The sequence below is a fragment of the Erinaceus europaeus genome, chromosome 9, assembly GCF_950295315.1.
Source record: "Erinaceus europaeus chromosome 9, mEriEur2.1, whole genome shotgun sequence".
Classification (NCBI taxonomy): Eukaryota; Metazoa; Chordata; class Mammalia; order Eulipotyphla; family Erinaceidae; genus Erinaceus; species Erinaceus europaeus.
In genome coordinates, this window is record NC_080170.1 from 40,569,647 (window position 1) to 40,591,329 (window position 21,683).

Consider the following 21,683-nt stretch of genomic DNA (forward strand, 5'->3'; position numbering starts at 1 on the left):
AAGATAGACACCTGCAGACCTGCTTCACCGCCTGTGAAGCGACTCCCCTGCAGGTGGGGAGCCGGGGGCTCGAACCGGGATCCTTACGCCGGTCCCTGCGCTTTGCGCCACATGCGTTTAACCCACTGCGCCACCACCCGACCCCCCCAAGCAGTTTTTATTACAATGGCACTATAATACAATTTGAGATCTGGAAGTGTGATGCCTCCAGTTCTGGTCTTCTCAAGATTGTTTTGGCAATTCTAGGTCTTTTCTGGTTCCAGATAAACATTTGTGGCATTTGTTGTATTCTCCTAAAAAATATGATTGGTATCTTGATAGGGATGAACCTGAGTCCTTGAGCATAGTAATGTGTGTGTTCCACCTACTCTGCCTTCTCCCTGCCCTTTGTTCTCATCCTACCTGTGTCCAGCCTTTACACAACTCACTAGAACTTTTTTGGTCCTCTCCTGATCTGGCGGACTCTAAGGGGTTGGGTGTTGACTGGCCAAATGGTCCCTTGACTATTTTCTCCCCATCCTCCTTTAGCTATGTGTCCTCTCCCAGTCTTCTGGGTGGAAGTGGGGTCCCCCAGGGACACTCAGGTGTCTCCTGGCTTCAGCATAGGCTGTCAGGTTGGAAATGTTCAAAGGAGACAGGGAGGCTGGAAAGAAGGAGTCACTATTGGCAGCCCAGATCACCTCAGCATTCGCTGGACACCTGCCACCACTTGTCCTTTCCCCACTCCTGCTCCCTTCTTTGTGCTCTTCTTTACTGTTCCCCTAGGGCTGCCCATTTGAGTCATTCAGAGTGCATGCCAGGCTTGGCTCTTTCTCAATCCCATAATTTTCCAGGTCTTGGGGAGGCCAGACACATAGGAGAGGGAGGCAGGAAGCTGTACAGGTTTGGATTCTGAGCCCACAGCCTCTGGATGTGATGCCCTCAACAAACACCTAAATTCTCCGCACCTCTTTACCAAGATGTGGGAATCTGTTACTCTGGAAGGTTCACCAAACCCCTTTCTGTTGGCATTACACACCCCATGACCCTAGAGCCTTCCAGAGAGAATATCTCTAGGTAAAGTTTGTGTCCAACAAACAAAAACAAAACACAGTATCCTCTTCTTGTGTTGTGTTCATTACCTGCATTGAAACCATCCTGCCTATTCAATCTTTATTTTAAAAGATCATCCAGGAAATAAAATCCAATGGGCAAACAAAAACATCTTGATTCTCTTTCTGAGTCAGAAGTGAGTGGTGGATAAAGTGGTTCTGCCCAAATACACAATACAGTCACTGGAACCCAAAGTCTCAGAACATTTGGAAGTTGAAGCATTTCCCATGGCAACCAGTTGGGCTATCAGTAATGAAGGCTTCATTTTGGGATTAGCATAGCAGTTGGTTATTAGGAAGGGAGGAACAGACCTTACAAGGTGATTAATCAGGTAGCATTATCATTCAAGGGCTGAGTCAGGAGGGCATGAAGTCAGCATAGAAGTTCAGTGTGGAAGGAAGAAAGGAGCATGAAAAGAAGATACAGGCAGAGAGAGAGAGAGAGAGAGAGAGAGAGAGAGAGAGAGAGGGAGATCTTTACTTAAGGCAGGAGAGACCAAAGTCTTACAGCCTTCTAATAAAGTAGGAGATCACATGAACACATGGGTAAATGATGAAAGAGGAAGTAACAGAAGTGCAAACATGAAAATGCAAGCACATGCACAATTGCCAACAACACCCATCTATTAGCAGTGACACAGAAATGCCATTTCTTCAACATGTGTCTATGTGGAAGCACATAGTAAAGAGCACTTGTGATTGGAGCACAAAGTACAGTTTCAAGAAATCTTTTTAAAAACAAGTTCCAACTTTATGCAGAATCAGAACAAACAAAAAGCATCAGGGCTACCAAGATCTATTTTGTGTGTTGTTTCAAGACATGATAAACTGAAATCAAATTTTTGCACTATGGAGTAGCCTTATAGATTTTACCAGCCAGTCAGTGAAGCAGCATACACACTGAGAATGGAAGTGAACATAGACCCTACTGTCTCCCTGGATATGCCACTGTCACTAGGCCTGGAACTGAGAGCAGAGTGTCACTGGCCTACCCTTAGAAGGACCAGCAGATGGAAATGTACATTGGTCCAACCCCCGAGAAGAGCAGTCTGGAGAACTCTCAGAAGGCTGGAAATGGACCTACCCTATAACCCTGCAATTCTTCTCCTAGGAATATTTCCTAAGGAACCAAACACACCCATCCAAAAAGATATGTGTATACCTATGTTCATATCATCAGAATATGTAAAAGCCAAAACCTGGAAGCAACCTACGTTCCAACAACAGATGAGTGGCTAAGCTTGTATAGTATATATACACAATACTGTTCAACTATTAAGGATAACGAATTCATTTTCTTCACCTCATCTTGGATAGAACTTGAAGGGATAGTGTTAAGTGAGATAAATCAGAAAGAGAAAGATGAATATGGGCTGATCTCACTCATAGGCAGAAGTTAAGAAACAAGAAAAGTGGAAACACAAAGCAGAACTTGGACTGGATTGCTCAAAGTAAAGGACTGGGGGGAGGGGGGTTAAGTCCAGGTGCATGATGGTGGAGGAGGACCTAAGCTGGGCATGAGAGTATTTTGGCAGATATATGAGAATATTTATACAGATATCAATGGCTATATTGCTGTAAGTCATTAATCCCCCCATTTTTTTTTAATTTAAGAAAGGAGACATTAACAAAATCGTAGGATAGGAGGGGTACAACTCCACAAAATTCCCGCCACCCTATCTCCATAACCCATCCCCTCCCCAATAGCTTTCCCATTATCTATCCCTCTGGGAGCATGGACCCAGGGTCATTGTGGATTGCAGAAAGTGGAAGGTCTGGCTTCTGTAATTGCTTCCCCACTGAACATGGTCATTGACTGGTTGATCCATACTCCCAGTCTGCCTTTCTCTTTCCCTAGTGGGGTGGGTCTCTGGGGAAGTGGAACTCCAGGACACACTGGTGGGGTCTTCAGTCCAGGGAAGTCTGGCCAGCATCCTGATGGTATCTGAAACCTGGTGGCTGAGAAGAGAGTTAACATACAAAGCCAAACAAATTGTTAAACAATCATGGGCCCAAAGGTTGGAATAGGGAGATAAATCCCCCCAATTAAAAGAAGGAAAATAAGAAGGAGGAGGAGGAGTAGAAGGAAGAAGGAGAAGGAAGAATGAGGAGAAGGAGAAGAAGAAGAAGAAAAGAAGAAGAAGGAAAAGAAGAAGGAGAAGAAGGAGGGAAAGAAGAAGAAGAAGAACTAGAAGAGCAGAGTCTAGGTTGCAGGGAAATAACCCCAGTCCTTCTTGCACTGACAGCAAAGGTGTGGGAACTTAGGAGAAAGGAGTGTTAGGTTAAGAGGCAGAGTGATGGCCAGGAAACAGGATGGCAGCTGTACCCCATGCTGCTCTCCCAGGTCTATTTCCATCTCCTCTCCTGGCCCTAAGCTCCATCAGATGACCGTCAACTCTCTCAGCTCAGAGTGAGACCCTCTAGTCTGACTGTTGGACTCTTCTTAGAGGTTCCTAGAGCTCAGTCTTCTCAATTCTGGCAAGGGATGACCACTTCTGGTTGACTGAGCAGATAAAAATCACCTGAACCTATTGTAGCTGTGCACAGAACTTGGTCTCTCCTGATAGCCTGGTCTCTCCTGACATTCCCAGAGTCCAGGACTAGACCTCTGTTCTTTTCCGCAAAACATGCCCAGTACCAGTTCCTCACCTCTGCACAGCTGTGTTCTCTATCACCTTAAATCCCTTGTTTCCATCTTTCCAGACATCCAATTCCTTTTCTTGATGTCATGGTTAGGAGTTAGGATCTGAATGTTCTGGACTCCAACCTTGTGCCAACCATATGAACCTGGCAAGTCCAAGGCCCTTATTATGTCAAACTGGCACAATGGTCATTTCTGTTTCATGGAGTTGTGTTGTTTGACATCAGTTCACACAGATCATATTCTGAGAACCATGGCCATTAAAAGGAGTGCTCAATCCATGCCAGGTACTTTTTTTTTTTTTCAACCCTTTGTGAGGTGAGGTGGTCCGAGGCCCTGGTGCTTGACCTGCCAGATACAGGCTATCCAGCCTGCCCAGGCACCTCTCCCCCAAGGGCACAGTGCTTCCCAAATATCACACAGTGGTAGGACAGGGCCCCCAAACTAAGTCTGATGATTCCCAGTTTGTTATCATTGCAATTCTTCCAGGTCACTTTTGATTCATTTAGCTCTTACTGAAAAGCAGAGGAAAATATTTTATACTTTCAACATGAAAGGAGGGGGGGGGGATGATTTTAGTTTTCATTTAATCTATAGTGTGAGCTAAATAGAACATTCCTTTTCCCTTGTTCTTTTCGCTTCTTATTCAGAGGTGGGGTGACAAGCTTTCTCTCAACAGAGAAAGCATGAGTGCAAGTAATTTAAAGTCTAACTTTTGATACTGCTGTGAAACATCAGGCCTGATCTTGGTGGATACATTGGAGGCAATTCCTTTGCCAAGGTTCTTTTTCCTCCTCTCTCTCTTTGTCTCCCTCTTTGTCTCCCTCTTTGTCTCCCTCTCCCTCTCCCTCTCCCTCTCCTTCTTTCTCTTCCTCTTCCTTTTTTTCTTCTTTTTGCCTCCAGAGTTATCACTAGGGCTCAGTGCCTGCACTATGAATCCACTGCTCCTAGAGGCCACTTCCCCCCATTTTTGTTGCCTTTGTTATTATTGTTGGATAGGACAGAGAGAAATCCAGAGGGGAAGGGAAGACAGAGAGGGGGAGAGACAAATAAACACCTGCACACCTGCTTCATCGCCTATGAAGCAACCCCCCTGCAGGTGTGGAGCCAGAGGCTCAAACTGGGATCCTTATACCAGTCCTTTTACTTCACACCATGTGCACTTAACTCACTGCACTACCACCCAGCACACCCCACCCCAACCCCAACCTTTCACTAGGGGTTCTTCTTATGTTCATCTCAGTCAAGACTCATGCAGTGTTTCTTCATCATCAAACACATAATGAGTGCTTTTCAAACTCTTCTGCTTAGGAAAGCATTCATTTTGGAAGCTGAGCAGAGAAGGGAAGTACCACAGCTAATTTCTTAGAGAGAGCTCACAGTTAATGATGTGGCAGAAAGGAGGAAACTATGGGGAAGTGACACAGCTTAAGTTAGGTAGCAAGAAAGACTTGTCAGAAGATCTGGGGTTTAGAGTAAGGTCACAAAAGGACAGAGGCATCAGTTATGAGGGCAGCCCTGTCTTCCCAAGTCCAGCACATACAGAGAAGTAAAGTGTTTTATTGGGACTATGAGGTTCCATACACCCTCCCTCTTTCTTACTTATTGACCTAAGTAGGTATTTTAACTATGACAGCCTTCTGTACTGAGGTTTATATCCTTTCTGTTGTGTTGCTGGGAGCTCAAACTCAGGCTTTCCCACTCTTGGCAATGAGGGAGGTGAGATGCTGCACAGAGGGTCCACATCTCAGCACCGAGAGCCTTGGCCATCCACACACAGGGCTTTACCGGTGCACCCACATGCTGGCTGGGAGTGGGGGGGGTCCCTTAGCCACAGTGTTTCCTCATGGACAAAAAGCTCTCTGTGAGTTTTACCTGCCACCCCAGTCCCACCTATGATCTGACTGTGCTGGTTCAGGAAGGGGTGTGATACTTTCATGCTATGGCTGGGAAATTACATGGATCCTCCCATGGAGGTTTAAGCACCTGCAGCTGCAGTGAGGAGAAGGCCCCTACCTTGTCCCTAAATCACATGCACTGCAGGGTCACAGTCTCCCCCTCCCATCCCCACTGGCAAGAAGGCTCCTTCTCTGAGCCAAGGCACTCAGCTCAGCTTGACCACTGCAGAAGCAGAATAGGTGCAAGAAGTGATCTGCCAATTGTTAATGTCACACTCACCAGCATGCATTGCTTTGCTTGCTCCAAAAACAGCTACCAACTTATTTTTTAGTGTTTGAAATATTTTAGTGGAATGGGAAGAAAGACAGTAGGCTTATTGGTTGGATAGAGTTTGATTTTTGATGCCAGATTCTGACCCTTGCTAGATGTAAGACTGGTGAGGGCTTGCCTCACTTCTATACCCTTGGCTTTCTTTTTGTCTCTAGGTGGAGATAATATAATTCAGATTGTACATTTGAGGTGGGGTTGAATGGAGGTGGCACATGTCCAGCTCTGAACCATACTTGGCATTTCCTAACAAACAGTAGCTTAAATCTCTTTATTTCTCTTGGCACATGCAGCCAGTCTCTTGAGCACAAAGAAAGAACTTAAGAAATGGTGAGAAGTGTGATTACTCCCCTAGAAGCCCCATGTTGGAAAAGTCCCCTGTTTAATGGTTGTTTGTAACTCTGTAACTACGGTTTTTTCCACTTTATTAGAATTCATAATCACTCTAGAAAACTGCATCTCAGTTTGAGAGGAGGTTTTTTCTCCTGGTGGAGATTCCAAATATGGGCAATTAATAACAGGGGAGAATTGTAGGCTTTTTTTGCTGAAGACAGTGAGGACATGAGAACATAGCTCTATTATCAATCTATTCATAATCTCATAAGTTTTGGAGTTGAGAGCAGAACTACAGTGAGCAAGGTGTGACTGTTCAGTTACTTGTCTTTCTCCCTAAACATAAGAACAAGGTAAGATGTCTAATCATTGTTAAATTTAATGAAATTAAAAAGAAAAAAATTAATGAGATTGGTGCAAAATATATGGCAGAAAGTTCCAAGCAAGAACTGAAAGAATGAATCTTTGAACTTCAAGATGATGTGATCCAAATGCTTGGCTCCCACTCCACCACTGCATTTTGAGTTACATCATTTGATCTGATATTTCTAACTCATGGGCTATCTCAGTTTGGTGTTGAGTGATCTCATAAATCATATTGATCATCTGGATTCTGTTCCTCCCAAGAATGTGGATTTGATGAATAAACAACAGTTAGCATGTTTGCTTCTATCACATGTACATCCAAAGTTATAAAATCTCAGTGTTGCACAAGATTAGAGTTTTACCATGTATATTCTCTTGGCTTTAAGTGTGTTGGGTTTTTCCTGTCTTTCTTTTTCTAGACTGAGAAGACAGATAAATAACCTTCATGTAGGGATTTAGTTGTTTTTCTTTGAGTCAGAAGCCAACCTGTGAAGAAAAAAGGGCTGGCATCCCTCCTGAGAGTATGTGCATGAGCTGCACAGGTTGTTCTGGAACCTTTGGGTGAAGGATGCTGAAAAGCAGATTGGGAGTAGATAGAGTTTATTTCACCAGAATAGTTGTTCACTTGGTGCTTCAGTTTAAAAACCATGGTGGAGGGGGTTGGATGGTAGCGCAGCAGGTTAAGCACGTGTGGCATGAAGCACAAGGACCAGCATAAGGATCCCAGTTTGAGCTCCTGGCTCCCCACCTGCAGGAGAGTCTCTTTACAAGCAGTGAAGCAGGTCTGCAGCTGTCTGTCTTTCTCTCCCCCTCTCTGTCTTCCCCTCCTCTCTCTATTTCTCTCTATCCTATCCAACAGTGACAACACCAACACCAACAACAATAATAATAATAACTACAACAGCAATAAAATAACAAGGGCAACAAATGGGAAAATAAATAATAAAAAAATTAAAAACATGGTGGAGGCAACATTTAATGGACACACACACACACACACACGAGGGTCTTTATTTTTTAATTAATTTTTTTATTTAAGAAAGGATAAATTAACAAAACCATAGGATAGGAGGGGTACAACTCCACACAGTTCCCACCACCCAATCTCCATATCCCATCCCCTCCCCTGATAGCTTTCCCAGGAGTCTTTATTCTTAGTCTTAGTTTTAGATGTGCAAGAAAAATTAGATCAGGTTCTGTTTTCATTTACCTATGTATTCCTTGACTTAGTTCTGACATTATATTGCAATTATCACCTCTCTATCTCACTTCTCCTGTGATTATAACTCTTCTAGGGTTTTCAAAGCTCAGAAGAGTATCTGTTTGGTGTGAATAGAATGTTCAGTAAATGAACTGAAAGGGCCAATTCCAAAATTCCAAGTGGAATTCTTTTTTTTTTCCCCTCCAGGAGCAAGATAGTAAAGTGAAATGTGTACCTCTTTGTGGCTTAGCAGAGTGAGAGCCCTTCAAGTAGCCAATGGAGATCTTTTCCCCACAATCAAGGTGTCAGGCTTAGAGCTGCTAGGTTGTAAGTTCAATGTCAATGTTAAATATACCTTTTTATGAACACAGCCAGCTTGGTACTGATTTATTTGGCTCAAGGTAGAAGGGAATCAAGTATTTAAAACCTCTATATCAAAAGTGTGAATAAATACCAGTACTGACTATAGAGGAAGCTGGAGGGTAGGATTGTTTGTTTACTCTGTCTTTGGATCATTTGTGGAGTTATGGATGAGCTTGGGCCAATGGCAGTTATACTTACTTCATGCCTCAGTGAAGATAGTAGGGAGGGGCCTGGCAGTGGTGCATCCAGTTAAGCTCACATAGTGTGAAATACAAGGACCTTCAAAAGGATCTGGGTTGGAGGCCCCAGCTCCCCACCTGCAGGGGGAACATTTCACAAGTAGCAAAGCAGGTCTGCAGGTGTCTCTCTTTCTCTTTCCCTCTCCCCCTCTTCTTTTATTTTTTAATTTTTAATTTTTTTATTTATTTAAAAAAGGAGACATCAACAAAGCCATAGGATAAGAGGGGTACAACTCCACACAATTCCTACCACCAGATCTCCTTATCCTATTCCGTCCCTTGATAGCTTTCTTATTCTTTATCTCTCTGGGAGTATGAATATAAGGTCATTGTGGGAGGCAGAAGGTGGAAGTTCTGGCTTCTGTAATTGCTTCCCCTCCCTTCTTTTAATTTCTTGATATCCTATCCAATAAAATGGGGGGGGGTTCATAAGGAGCAGTGGATTTGTAGTGCTGACACCAAGCCCCAGAAATGATCCTGAAGGCCAAAAAAGAAGAAAAAATAAAAAGAGTTTTCATTACAAATAATGAAAAGTTTGAATAAACTTTAACCTAGTGGTAAAATATAAAGACACTTTTAGATCAGGTGCCTTGTGAAGGTCCTGGTCTTGGTTTGCAGATGACCACTTTCTTGAATCCTCAGTTGGTAGAGAGCAGAAAGAAAGGACTAATTCTCTTCCTCAAAGGACACTAGTCTTGCTAGGGTGTCACCATTGTGACCTAATTATCTCCTGAAGGGACTTTCTTCAAATGCCATCACATTGAGGATTAGGGTTTAAAATTTAAAGGGTGAGGAAAACATTCAGTCTATAGCAATTGTGTTAGGAAACTAATTTTTATTTCTTGAATGAGTGCAGGACAATGCTTCAAAAACTACCCTTTCTTCCTTTGATATAGTATAAATAATAGGAATACAGCAGATAATTTTCAGTTATCTGAGCCTATAGTAATGTTTCTCATATGTTTCTTGACATTTTATTGGATTAAAGAGCAAAAAAAAAATCATTATTTTAGAAGCCATTCAAAAAGTCATACTTCTGTTTGCTGTGATGCCTAACCATAATGGACTATTTTTATGTTTTATCCATTATATTCTGTACTGACATTAATACAAAAACTTTGCTTAATCAGAAAAAGGTTAGTATCACAGAAAAAAAATCCAACTTCTATGTGATATCTAAAAAAATGGAAATCTCATTTTAGACAATCAATAATTACATAACTTCTATTACCAAGCAAGGGCATGAAGACTGAAATGTATAGAAGACACTACTTTAGGGATAGGCAAAGCTTTAGAGATAAAAGAAAAGGCTTTATTGAAAGAACAGCCAGCAAGGAGACAGGGTCTCAAAGCTGCCTCTCCAGTCATGGAACTGGAAGTTTCCTCTAGGGTGTGGAAGAATAAGCATGACTGGGTTTTGGCAACAGGTAATCTTCCTTGCTATGGAGTTTCTCACATTAGAATAGGTTATTCCTCTGCTCAAGCCCGACTAGTTTTTTGATTCTTTTAAAAATTATTTATAAAAAGCAAACACTGACAAAACCATAGGATAAGAGGGGTACAACTCCACATAATTCCCAACACCAGAACTCCATACCCCCTCCCCTCCCCTGATAGCTTTTCTGTTCTTTAACCCTCTGGGAGTATGGACCCATGGTCATTATGGGGTGCAGAATGTGAAAGGTCTGTCTTCTGTAATTGCTTCCCCACTGAACATGGGCGTTGGCAGGTCAATCCATACTCCCAGCCTGTCTCTCTCTTTCCCTAGTGGGGCAGGGCTCTGGGGAAGCGGGGCTCCAGGACTCATTGGTGGGGTCTTCTGTCCAGGGAAGTCTGGTTGGCATCATAGTAGCATCTGGAACCTGGTGGCTAAAAAAAGAGTTAACATATAAAGCCAAACAAATTGTCAACTACTCATGAACCTAAAGGCTGGAATGTTGCAAATGAAGATTTGGGGTTTCCGTTTTGAAGATAGCTAGTAGGCTTATTTAAGTTTCTTGATTCTGAGGTCAGAATGAGGAACCTTCATAACAAACCCTCACTTGCCAGGATATCCCTTCTCCAGTTTTCATTTTGGGAATTAAAAAGCTACCAGAACATGTTACATTGTTTAGAATCTCAAATCAGATTCCTTTGGGAGACAGATGCTTCTGGGATGGCCTGACGTGGGGGAGGCGGGGGGGGGGTTCCTAAAGGTATTCCAGGTGTAATAATCAGCATCACTATTTTTTTTAGAATCTATATTCTTATTATTTACAGAGTTTTTCTCTTTCCTTCCTCTCTCCAATCCTTTCCTTTGCATCTGGCATTTCTCCCCTTGATCCTTCTTTCTTTCCCAGGTGTGTTTGACAACTGTTCCCACACTGTCAATGACAAGGGCTGGGCCCTGGGGATTCGCACCGCTCAGGACAAGGGCAGTGAAGATGCTCGCTTCTTCTTCTCCCTGCGCACAGACCGTGTGAAGAAAGCCACCACCGTGATGGGCCACCACCGCTACCAAGCTGGCATGTGGACTCACTTGGCAGCCACTTACGATGGGAAGCGGATGACTCTGTATGTGGATGGGACCCAGGTAGCCAGTAGTGCAGACCAGTCTGGCTCCCTCCATAGCCCCTTCATGGCATCTTGTCGTTTTTTGCTTCTCGGCGGGGACCTGTCGGAAGATGGACATGCATTCCGAGGATACCTGGGCACACTGGTCTTGTGGTCCTCGGCACTTCCCCAGAGCCACCTCCAGCATGGCTCTTGGCATCCCAGCGAGACTGCCATGCTGAGCAGCCTGATCCTGACAGCCAATTTCAAGCTCCAGGAAGAGCAGTGGACCCCCCTCAGAGAAGGAGGGCTCCCCCAGCTGGAACTTCTCAGGGGCTCTGTGCCCCAGCCCCAGGTGGTGTCTCCTCTGCAACCCCCCCGCTGTGGGCAAACAGCCTGCGACAACGTGGACTTGATCTCTCAGTACAACATGCATCGACCCCTCTGGGGCAAGAAGGTAGTCCGCTACCAGGTGGTTAACATCTGTGATGATGAAGGTCTGAACCCCATGGTGAGTGAGCAGCAGATCCAGCGGCAACATCAGGCTCTGGAGGAGGCCTTTGGCCGCTACAACATCAGCTGGCAGCTGCATGAGCTGCGCGTGCGCAACTCCACACTGCGCTGGCGCTCGGTGCTGGTCCACTGTGAGCCCAACAAGGTAGGCAACGACCACTGTGACTCGGAGTGCAATCACCCCATCACTGGCTATGATGGTGGTGACTGCCATCTGCATAGCCGCTGCTACACCTCGGACCTCAGGGACGGCCACTGCCAGCCTGAGTGCAACAACATGCTGAATGACTTTGATGAGGGGGACTGCTGTGACCCCACGGTGACCAGTGTGCGTGTGACCTGCTTTGATCCAGACTCTCCCAGGAGGTAAGAGGTTAGGTATTGGTGGGGTGCATTGGGGACGCTGGGGAAGAAGGTGCAACAAACCCGTCCAGTAAAGTTTCCCATCACTTGACCAGACACAGTGGAATTTTGGAGTAGCGCTAGGACTTGCTGTTAGGTAATAGGGGATGTGGAGGACTCAGCAAAGGCAGCCTTGCAGAGAGCAGGCAGCTCTGTGTGGGATAAAAGGCACAGTTGCTCAGTGCCTAGCAAAGTTGAATGACCCCATCTATCAGAGGAAGCCAGAACATCTTTCCATGAAATAAATGAAACGTGATCGACCCTTGAGCAACACAGATTTGAACTGCAGAGGTCTTACTGACAGCCAGATTGTGTGTGTGTGTGTGTGTGTGTGTGTGTGTGTGTGTGCTTGTGTGTGTTATTCAATGTATTTTTTAATGAGAGAGAGAGATACAGAGATAAAGATACAGGGAGAAAAAACAGAGAATTTCTGTTTTGGCTTTCTGTGGTGCTGGGGACTGAACCTGAGACCTTGGAGTCTCAGGCATAAGAGTCTTTTGCAGAACCATTCTGCTGTCTCCCCAGCTCTAGAATATTGTTTCTCTCCATTCACAGATTTAACCAATCATAGTTGTTGGTTGATTGAATCTGAGGGTAGAGAAACCACAAATACAGAATTCAAGTATACAGAGGAGTTACTCTATAGATGACCCCTGTCTTGTTCACTGGTCAACTGTATACAATGGTAGAAACTGCTCAGTGGGGGCAGGGCACTTGCACAGCAGGTTAAGCACACATGGCACAAAGTGCAAGGAACAGCTCAAGGATTCCTGGTAGAGCCCTTAGATCCCCACTTGCAGGGGGGGGGGGGTCACTTCACAAGTGGTGAAGCAGCTCTGCTGGTGTCTATCCTTCTCTCCCCATCCTTTCTCGATTTTTCTCTGTCCTATCCAACAACAACAACAGCAGTAACAACAACAACAATAATAACAACAACGATAAAAACCAAAGGCAACAAAAGGGAAAAAAATAGTCTCCAGGAGCAGTGGATTCATAGTGCAGGCACCGAGACCCAGCAATAACCCTGGAGGCAAAAAAGAAAGAAAGAAAGAAAGAAAGAAAGAAAGAAAGAAAGAAAGAAAGAAAGAAAGAAAGAAAGAGCTCAGCACCAGTAACACATAAGTACGCTTCTCATCATCTGAGATTTCCAACAAAGTGTCACACATCCCTGAAAAAGGTCCTGGCTTCTAAGTCTCCAGAGCAGTTGCATTGCCCAGAAGATTCACAACTACAAGACATTGTCTATCTACCTGCAAAACTGCAATTTCCTTCTTTTGCTCCACTAATGTCTTAACGTTTTCAAAATAACAACCAGCAGGTGCTCTTAAAAATCATCAAGCATATGCTGCCACTCCACTTCTTAAATTTCTCCTCTCCCCCTTTCCACTTGCTGTAAATTCAGAACTTCTCACCTGTTTCACAGGCTCTGTAGCAGCCTGGCAGCAGCTGTCTGTCTTTCTCTCCCCCCTCCATCTCCTTCTCCTCTCTCAACTTCTCTCTGTCCTATCCAATAAAAAATAAATAAAAACAGTGATATAACACTGGTTTACAAAATTAAAAGATCTTGTGCATTCATTTACCTGCCTTGCTTCTGCCTGGTATATCAGCTTCAAGAGATCAGGACCCTGGTTAGCCACTATACTCCCACTGCCTGTGATTCTTATATAACTGATATGTTTTGAACAAAATACAGAAAGGCTAACATCTGAGTTAGGATGCAGTATTGGTAGGGAGTGGGAGGTGGTGGTGGTCCTGATTCCTACTGAATGTCTGGGCAGGAAACAATTGAAATAATAATTCCTGGTGTTCCTGAATGTGAACAGTCAGTTAACAATAGTCTGTACTTTGGGCAAGTGGTGGCAAGGAGTGAACGTAAGGTTTAAAATCCAGGGGCACCACTGAACCTCAGAATCCTTTCTACTTCACAAACTATGTCGGTCACACAATGTACTTTCTGAAGCCTGGTTGCTTGCAAGGTGGGAATGATTGCAATAATATTTTTAAAAGATTTAATTAATTAATTTTATCATTACTGGGGCTCCAGGAACTGCAGATAAATAAAGAAACAATTTGTCCTGGAGCCCACTTCCTCAGAGCCCTGCCCCACTAGGGAAAGAGAGAGACAGGCTAGGAGTATGGGTCAACCTGCCAACACCCTTGTTCAACGGGGAAGCAATTACAGAAGCCAGACCACCCACCTTCTGCACCCCATAATGACCCTGGGTCTATACTCCCAGAGGAATAAAGAATAGGAAAGCTATCAGGGGAGGAGATGGAATAGCAGTTCTCCTCTTGGGAATTGTGTGGAGTTGCATCCTTCTTATCCTATGGCTTTGTTAATGTTTCCTTTTTATAAATAAAAAAAATTTAAAAAAGAAATAAAGAAACAGAGGAAGATAAAGATACCAATAGTGCTGAAGCTCCTCCCCCAGTCCCACCAAGAGTGGTGGCAGTTGGGCTCAAGCCTGGGTCATAGAGCTGGCAAATTAGGCATCCTCCCAGGTGAGTTACCTGACAGGTCCTGATTTATTTATTATTGAGAAGGAAGAGAGAGAGAGTCATTGTAGTGTAGGCAGTGCCAGAAGTCAAAACCAGAACCTCATGATTGCAAGTCCTGTGCTCTACCCTTGTACAACCTCCCCAGCAATTACACTAATATAATGCTTTGAGTTTCCTTTATTTTGTGAATTAAATGAAGCAAGGCCCAAGAACATGCTTGGTATTTGAAAGTATTTGGAGAACAGACAATAGTTCTAAACTGTCATTCCTTATTGTTATCATTATGAGAACTGACAGATGGGAAGCCCTTGTTTATAGAATAATACTCAGGGAACTGATCACATCACCACAAGTATTTGTGTAAGCAAGAATCTGTTTGGACTTGGTTTTCAGATTTTGATAACCTTAAGCAGAAGCTAAACCTCACTAACAGTAGTGCCAAGTTTTAGATATTTGGAAGACACAGAATCACTTTTTGAAAATGTATTTATACATTTATTTATTTATTTATTTATTTATTTATTTTGACAGGACAGAGAGAAATTGAGAGAGAAAGGGAGTGGAGAGGGAAATAATGAGAGTCAGAGAGAAAGCCGCAACCCTACCTAACTGCTCATGGAGCTTTGCACCTACAGGTATGGACCTCCTGGGTCCTTGTACATGCTAAAAGATGCACTTAACCAGGTGCACCACTGCCCATCCCCTTAGCCAGGTAATCATAATCAGATTCCTTAGTGTTTGCTTACTTCCTCATTGAAAAGAGCCCTGCTGTGACTCAAAGCTGTCTTCCAGGGGACCCAGCACTTAGTCGCCTTACAATGAGTGAGTATTGCTGTGTATCTCTCCAACTGTGTATCTCCAACTCTCCATTGCTGTTACTGTGTATCTCTCCAACTATCTTAGCTGCTCTTCTCTGACAATCTGTCACTTATTTCCTCACTGCCTCAGAGTTGCTATGGGAACTTATCCTTTCCTCTCTACAGAATCAGACCTTTTTGTTGTTGTTTCTTTTGTTTTTTTGTTTTTCCCCAGCTTTATTTATTTTAATTTCTTTATTGAGCAATTAATGGTTTACAGTCAAGAGTAAAATACAGTAGTTAGTACATACATAACATTTCCCAGTTTTCCACATAACAATACAATCCCCACTAGGCCCTCCTCTGCCATCCAGGACCTGAACCCTCCCCATACTACCTCAGAGTCTTATTTTGGTGCAATATACCAACCCCAGTCCAAGTTCTGCTTAGTGTTTTCCCTTTTGATTTTGTTTGTCAACTTCTACCTATGAGTGGGATCATCCTATCATCCTCCTCTTCCTGAGTTAATCTTACTTAACATGATTCCTTCAAGCTCCACACAAGATGGGGTAAAGAAAGTGAAATCACCGTTTTAATAGCTGAGTAGCATTCCATTACATATATATACCACAACTTATTCAGCCACTCATCTTTTTTTGGACACCTGGATTGCTTCCAGGTTTTTGGCTATTACAAATTGTGCTGCTATGAACATAGATATACACCAATCTTTTTGGATGAATGTGTTTTGTTCCTTAGGATATATTCCCAGGAGAGAAATTGCAGGGTAATAGGGAAGGCCCAATTCTAGTCATCTAAGAGTTCTCCAAACTGCTCTCCACAGGGGTTGGACCAACTGATATTCCCACCAGCAGTACAGGAGAGAACGAGACCTTTTTTCAAAGCTTTATTTATAAAGAATTCTCTTATCCCTCAATGAAAATTCAGTGGAATTAAATGAACTGTTTATTCTGCTTGATATTTAAGAACATTTAAATCAAAGGAATAAATGACTACATTTAAAGATAAGGCTCTACTCAGAGACATAGGAAAAATGACTGTCCCTTGCCTGACTCCACTCCGAAGTCCACAATGATCATGTTATCTTTTTCATATGGTTAGTTACTTTCATAGCTCCACATACACACTAACCATACTACTTGGTACATCAGTTTTAATCATCATTTATTGATACACTTTAAAAATTATTATTATCTTTATTTAGTTTTGTATAGAGACAGCCAGAAATCGAGAGGGAATGGGGAGATAGGGTGAGAGACAGAGACAACTGCAGCCCTGCTTTACCACTTGTGAAGCTTTCTCCATGCAGATTGGGACTGGGGGCTTGAACCCGGTCCTTGTGTGTTGTAATATGTGTGTTCAACCAGGTGTGCCACCACCTGGCCCCTGATACACTCTTAAGTAAGATCTAACTTCTTTATATGGTCTCCCAAGATAGTTAGTTATTTTGCTATTTTTAGTTGGATCATTGGAACATATTTACCACATTGTGACTGTGATTTTGCTGCTGTTGTTGAACAGAATTTATTCTATGATTATTACCTTACTCTATTATTATGAAATTAGTCTGATATCATTACACTAATTTGTTTCTCCTCCTTCTCTGCTCCTTTGTATCTCTACTTCTTTTCTTCCCTTTCTACCTGTTTTCTTCCCTACCTTCCTTCTTCCATTCTTTTCTTTTTAGACTCTCATTTTCCCCAAAAGGCTTATCATATAAACTTTATATATTAATAGAATGTCTTTAATGAATACCTATATCAAGTTATATGTACTAGTTAATTCTATTCTCCTTTTCTCTTACAGCCTGAACAGTCATACTTAGGTCTGCTGCATAATAGTTGTCATCCTGGAACTTTCCCCTCTATCACTCTCTGCCTTTTTTGTGTGTATTTGAGTGTGTGTATCTGCCTTCCTCCCCCATCATGCACACAAGCTCTTTCTTCCTCTCTCTCTTCATGCATATATATATATATATATTATCATAAAGGAATATTCTTAAAAATAGAATCAGTGGGATTCAGGTGGTAGCTCAGCAGGTTAAGTGCACATTGCAAGAAGCTCAAGAACAGGCATAATACCAGTTCAAGCTTCTGACTCCCCACCTGCAGGGAGACTGCTTCACAAACAGTGAAGCAGGTCTGCAGGTGTCTATCTTTCTCTTCCCTTCTCTGCCTTTCCCTCCTCTTTTGATTTCTCTCTATTCTATCCAACAACAACAATAGCAGTAGCAACAATAACAATTACACAACAACAAGGGCAACAGAAATGAGAAAAATGGCCTCCAGGAGCAGTGGATTTGTCATGCAGGCACCGGGTCTCAGTGATAACCCTGGAGGCAAAAAAAAAAAAAAAAAGAATCAATGTATCACTCTGATATATGCTGTGCTAGAGATTAAACTCAGGACCTTATTCATACAATTTCTTTGTTCAACCATTGATCTTCACCTGTCATGTGAAACTTTACTGTATTTTTTTTTCTTTTGTATTGGGACATATTTAACCTGAATTATATGAATACCTTATAATATAATTGGTGACATTGTTAAATAACTTTCTAGGAAAGGATGTATTAGGCAATTTATTTCTGAAAATGCTTTCCTCAAAATGATTTTACTTTTTAAAAAAAGTGTCTTTATTAGGGAATTAATGTTTTACATTTGACAGTAAGTGGAATAGTTTGCACTTGCATAACATTTCCCAGTTTTCCATATAACAATACAACCCCCACTAGGTCCTCTGTCATCTTTTTTGGACCTGTATTCTCCCCCTCATCCCCCCATAGTCTTTTACTTTGGTGTAATACACCAATTCCAGTTCATGTTCTACTTGCATTTTCTCTTCTGATATTGCTTTTCAACTTCTGCCTGAGAGTGAGATCATCCCATATTCATTCTTCTGTTTCTGACTTATTTCACTTAACATGAATTTTTCAAGCTCCATCCAAGATTGGTTGAAAACAGTGAAGTCATCATTTTTTATAGCTGAGTAGTATTCCATTGTGTATATATACCACAACTTGCTCAGCCACTCATCTGTTGTTGGACACCTAGGTTGCTTCCAGCTTTTCGCTATTTCAAATTGTGCTGCTAAGAACATGTGCGTATACAGATCTTTTGTGATGAATGTGTTGGGTTCCTTAGGATATATCCCCAGGAGAGAAATTGCAGGGTCATAGGGTAGGTCCATTTCTAGTCTTCTGAGAGTTCTCCAGACTCTTCTCCACAGAAGCTGGACCAATTTACATTCCCACCAGCAGTGCAGGAGGGATTCTTTGACCCTACAACCTCTCCAGCATTTGCTGTTGTTATCTTTTCTGATGTGTGACATTCTCACAGGAGTGAAGTATTATCTCATTGTTGTCTTTATTTGCATTTCTCTGACAATCAAAGAGTTGGGGCTTTTTTTTTATGTGTTTCTCAGCCTTTTGGATCTCTTCTGTGGTAAATATTCTGTCCATGTCCTCCCCCAATTTTTGGATGGGGTTATTTGTTTTCTTGTTGTTGTGTTTCACAAGCTCTTTATATACTTTGGCTATTAAACTCTTGTCTGATGTATGGCATGTAAGATCTCCCATTCTGTGAGGGGTCTTGTGGCTTGTGTAGTGGTTTCTTTTGCTGTTCAGAAGCTTTTTAATTTGATGTAGTCCCATAGGTTTATGCTTGCCTTAGTCTTCTTTGTAATTGGATTCATTTCATTGAAGATGTCTTTAAAATTTATGCAGAAAAGAGTTCTGCCAATGTTTTTCTCTTAGTATCTGATAGTTTGTGGTCTAACATCCAAGTCCTTGATCCATTTGGAATTTACTTTTGTTTTTGGTGAAGTATAATGGTTCAGTTTCATTCTTCTTCATGTTTCAACCCATTTTTTCAACACCATTTGTTGAAGAGACTTTGCTTTCGCCATTTAATAGTCTGGGCACCTTTGTCAAAGATTAGATGTCCATAGGTGTAGGGGTTTACTTCTGGGTTCTCAATTCTATTCCCCTGGTCAGTGTATCTATTCATGTTCCAGAACCAAGCAGCTTTGATGACAATGGCCCTATAATACAATTTGAGATCTGGGAGTGTGGTGCCTCCAGTTCTGTTCTTTCTTCTCAAGATTATTTTGGCAATACTAAGTCATTTATGGTTCCAAATAAACATTTGTAGCATTTGTTCTATTCTCCTAAAAATATGTTTGGGATCTTGATGGGGATAGCATTAAATTTGTAGATGGCTCTAGGTAGTATATGCATTTTGATGATGTTAATTCTTCCAACCCATGAACATGGAATATCTTTCCACTTCTTTGTGTCTTTCAATTTCCTTGAGTAGTGACTCATAATTTTCAGTATACAAGTCTTTCACTTCTTTTGTTAGGCTTATTCCTAGATATTTTATTTTTTGTTTCTATAGTAAAAGGAATTGGTTTCTGGATTTCAACTTCTTGTAACTTAGTGTTTGCATAGAGGAATGCCACTGACTTTTGAATGTTAATCTTGTAGCCTGACACATCAGCCTGTATTGCCTGATGGTTTCCAAAAGCTTCTTGCTGGATTCCTTAGGTTTTTCTATGTATACTATCATGTTATCTGCAAATAGGGGGAGTTTGACTTCTTCTCTTCCAATCTGTATTCCTTTAAGTCCTGCCTCCAGTCTGATTGCTATGGCAAGAACTTCCAAAACTATGTTGAATAGTAATGCTAATGGTGGGCAGCCCTGTCTAGTACCTGATCTGAAGGGAAATGCTTCCAATTTTTCACTATTGAGTGTTATGCTGGCTGTAGGTTTGCTATATATAGACTCCACTATCTTGAGGAATTTTCCATCCATTCCCTTTTTTGTAGTGTTTTGATCATAAAGGGATGTTGTATTTTGTCAAAGACTTTTTCTTCATCTATTCATATGACCCTGTGGTTTTTGGTCTTGCTTTTGTTGATGTGGTGGATCACATTGATTAATTTGCATATATTAAACCAACCTTGCATACCTGGGATAAACCCCACTTGGTCATGATGAACAATCTTTTTGATATATTGCTGTATCTGGTTGGCTAGAATTTTGTTCAATATTTTTGCATCTGTGTTCATCAGAGATATTGGTCTGTAGTTTTCTTTTTTGGTTGTGTCCCTGTCTGCTTTTGGTATCAAAGTTATGTTGGCTTCATAAAGCTGGAAGGGAGTATTCTGGTGTCTTCAATATTCTGGAAGTCTTTGGAAAGTAGAGGTATTAGTTATTCTTTAAAGGTTTTGTAGAATTCATTTGTAAAGTCATCTGATACAGGACTTTTATTCTTGGGAAGTTTTTTGATAACTATTTCAATTTCATTAGCTGTGATAGCCCTGTTCATGTTACCTAGTTCCTCTTTATTTAATTTTGGAAGTTCTTATGTATCTAGAAAATGATCCATTTCTACCATGTTCTCTAGCTTGGTGGCATATAGTTGTTCATAGAAGTCTCGCAAGCTATGTTGAATTTCTGTGCTGTCTCTTGTGATATCTCCTCTTTCATTTATGATCCTATTTATCTGGGTCTTCTCTCTTTTTTGTTTTGTGAGTCTGAATAAATGTTTGTTCATTTTTTTTAACTCTTTTGAGGAACCAACATTTTCTTTGGTTGAACTTTTGTATGGTTTTCTTATTTTTAATGTCATTTAGTTCTGCCTTCACTTTAATTGTTTCTGTCCTTCTGGTTGCTTTAGGGTTCCTTTGTTCTTTTTCTTCTAGGTCTTTAAGATGTGGTTGTCTATTTGTGCTTTTTCTTGTTTCCTAATGTGTGCTTGTATGGCTATGAACTTCCCTCTCAGGACTGCAGTAGCTGTTTCCCAAGTATTTTGATAGCTTATGTCTTCATTTTCATTGAACTCTCAAATCATTTTGATTTTTTCCTTTATTTCCTCTTTGACCCAGTTGTTAAGTAGTGTACTGTTGAGCTTCCACATTTGGGGCTATTACGAATCTCTTGTTGATTGTTAAGTTGTTAATTCCACTATGGTCTGAGAAGATGCTTGGGATGATTTCAGTGCTGTTGCATTTGCAGATGCTGTCTTTGTGGCCTAACACATGGTCTATCCTTGAGAATGACTTATGTGAACTTAAGTAGAATGTGTATTCTAGTTCCTTAGGATAAGTGACTCTGAAAATGTCAAATAGTTGTAGTTTATCTATCTTCTCATTTAGCTGCCTCATGTCTTTATTGATTTTCTGCCTGGATGATCTGTCAAGTTGAGAGAGTGGGGTGTTGAAATCCCCTACTATTACTTTGTAGCTGTTAATATATTGCTGTAGCTTTTTCAGTAGATGTTTGATGTATTTAGATGGCTTATCATTGGGTGCATAGATGTTAATAATTGTTAAGTTCACTTGATTGACTGATTCTCTGAGTATTAAATAATGTCCATCTGTATCTTTTTAAATTTTATTAATTTTAAAGTCTATCATATCAGATATGAGAATAGCTGTCTTCTCCTTTTATGTTG

General features: G+C 41.7%; 1 protein-coding gene across 6 annotated transcripts in view; it reads left to right on the top strand.

The window, feature by feature from the left end:
- Positions 1 to 21,683, top strand: part of PAPPA2 (pappalysin 2) — a 248,569-nt gene that overhangs the window by 11,948 nt on the left and 214,938 nt on the right. For all 6 annotated transcript variants that reach the window (XM_060197727.1, XM_060197724.1, XM_060197725.1 and 3 more), the window contains one exon: positions 10,800 to 11,871. In XM_060197727.1, the coding sequence (XP_060053710.1) occupies positions 10,800 to 11,871 (1,072 nt within the window). The remainder of the gene's footprint in view (positions 1 to 10,799; positions 11,872 to 21,683) is intronic.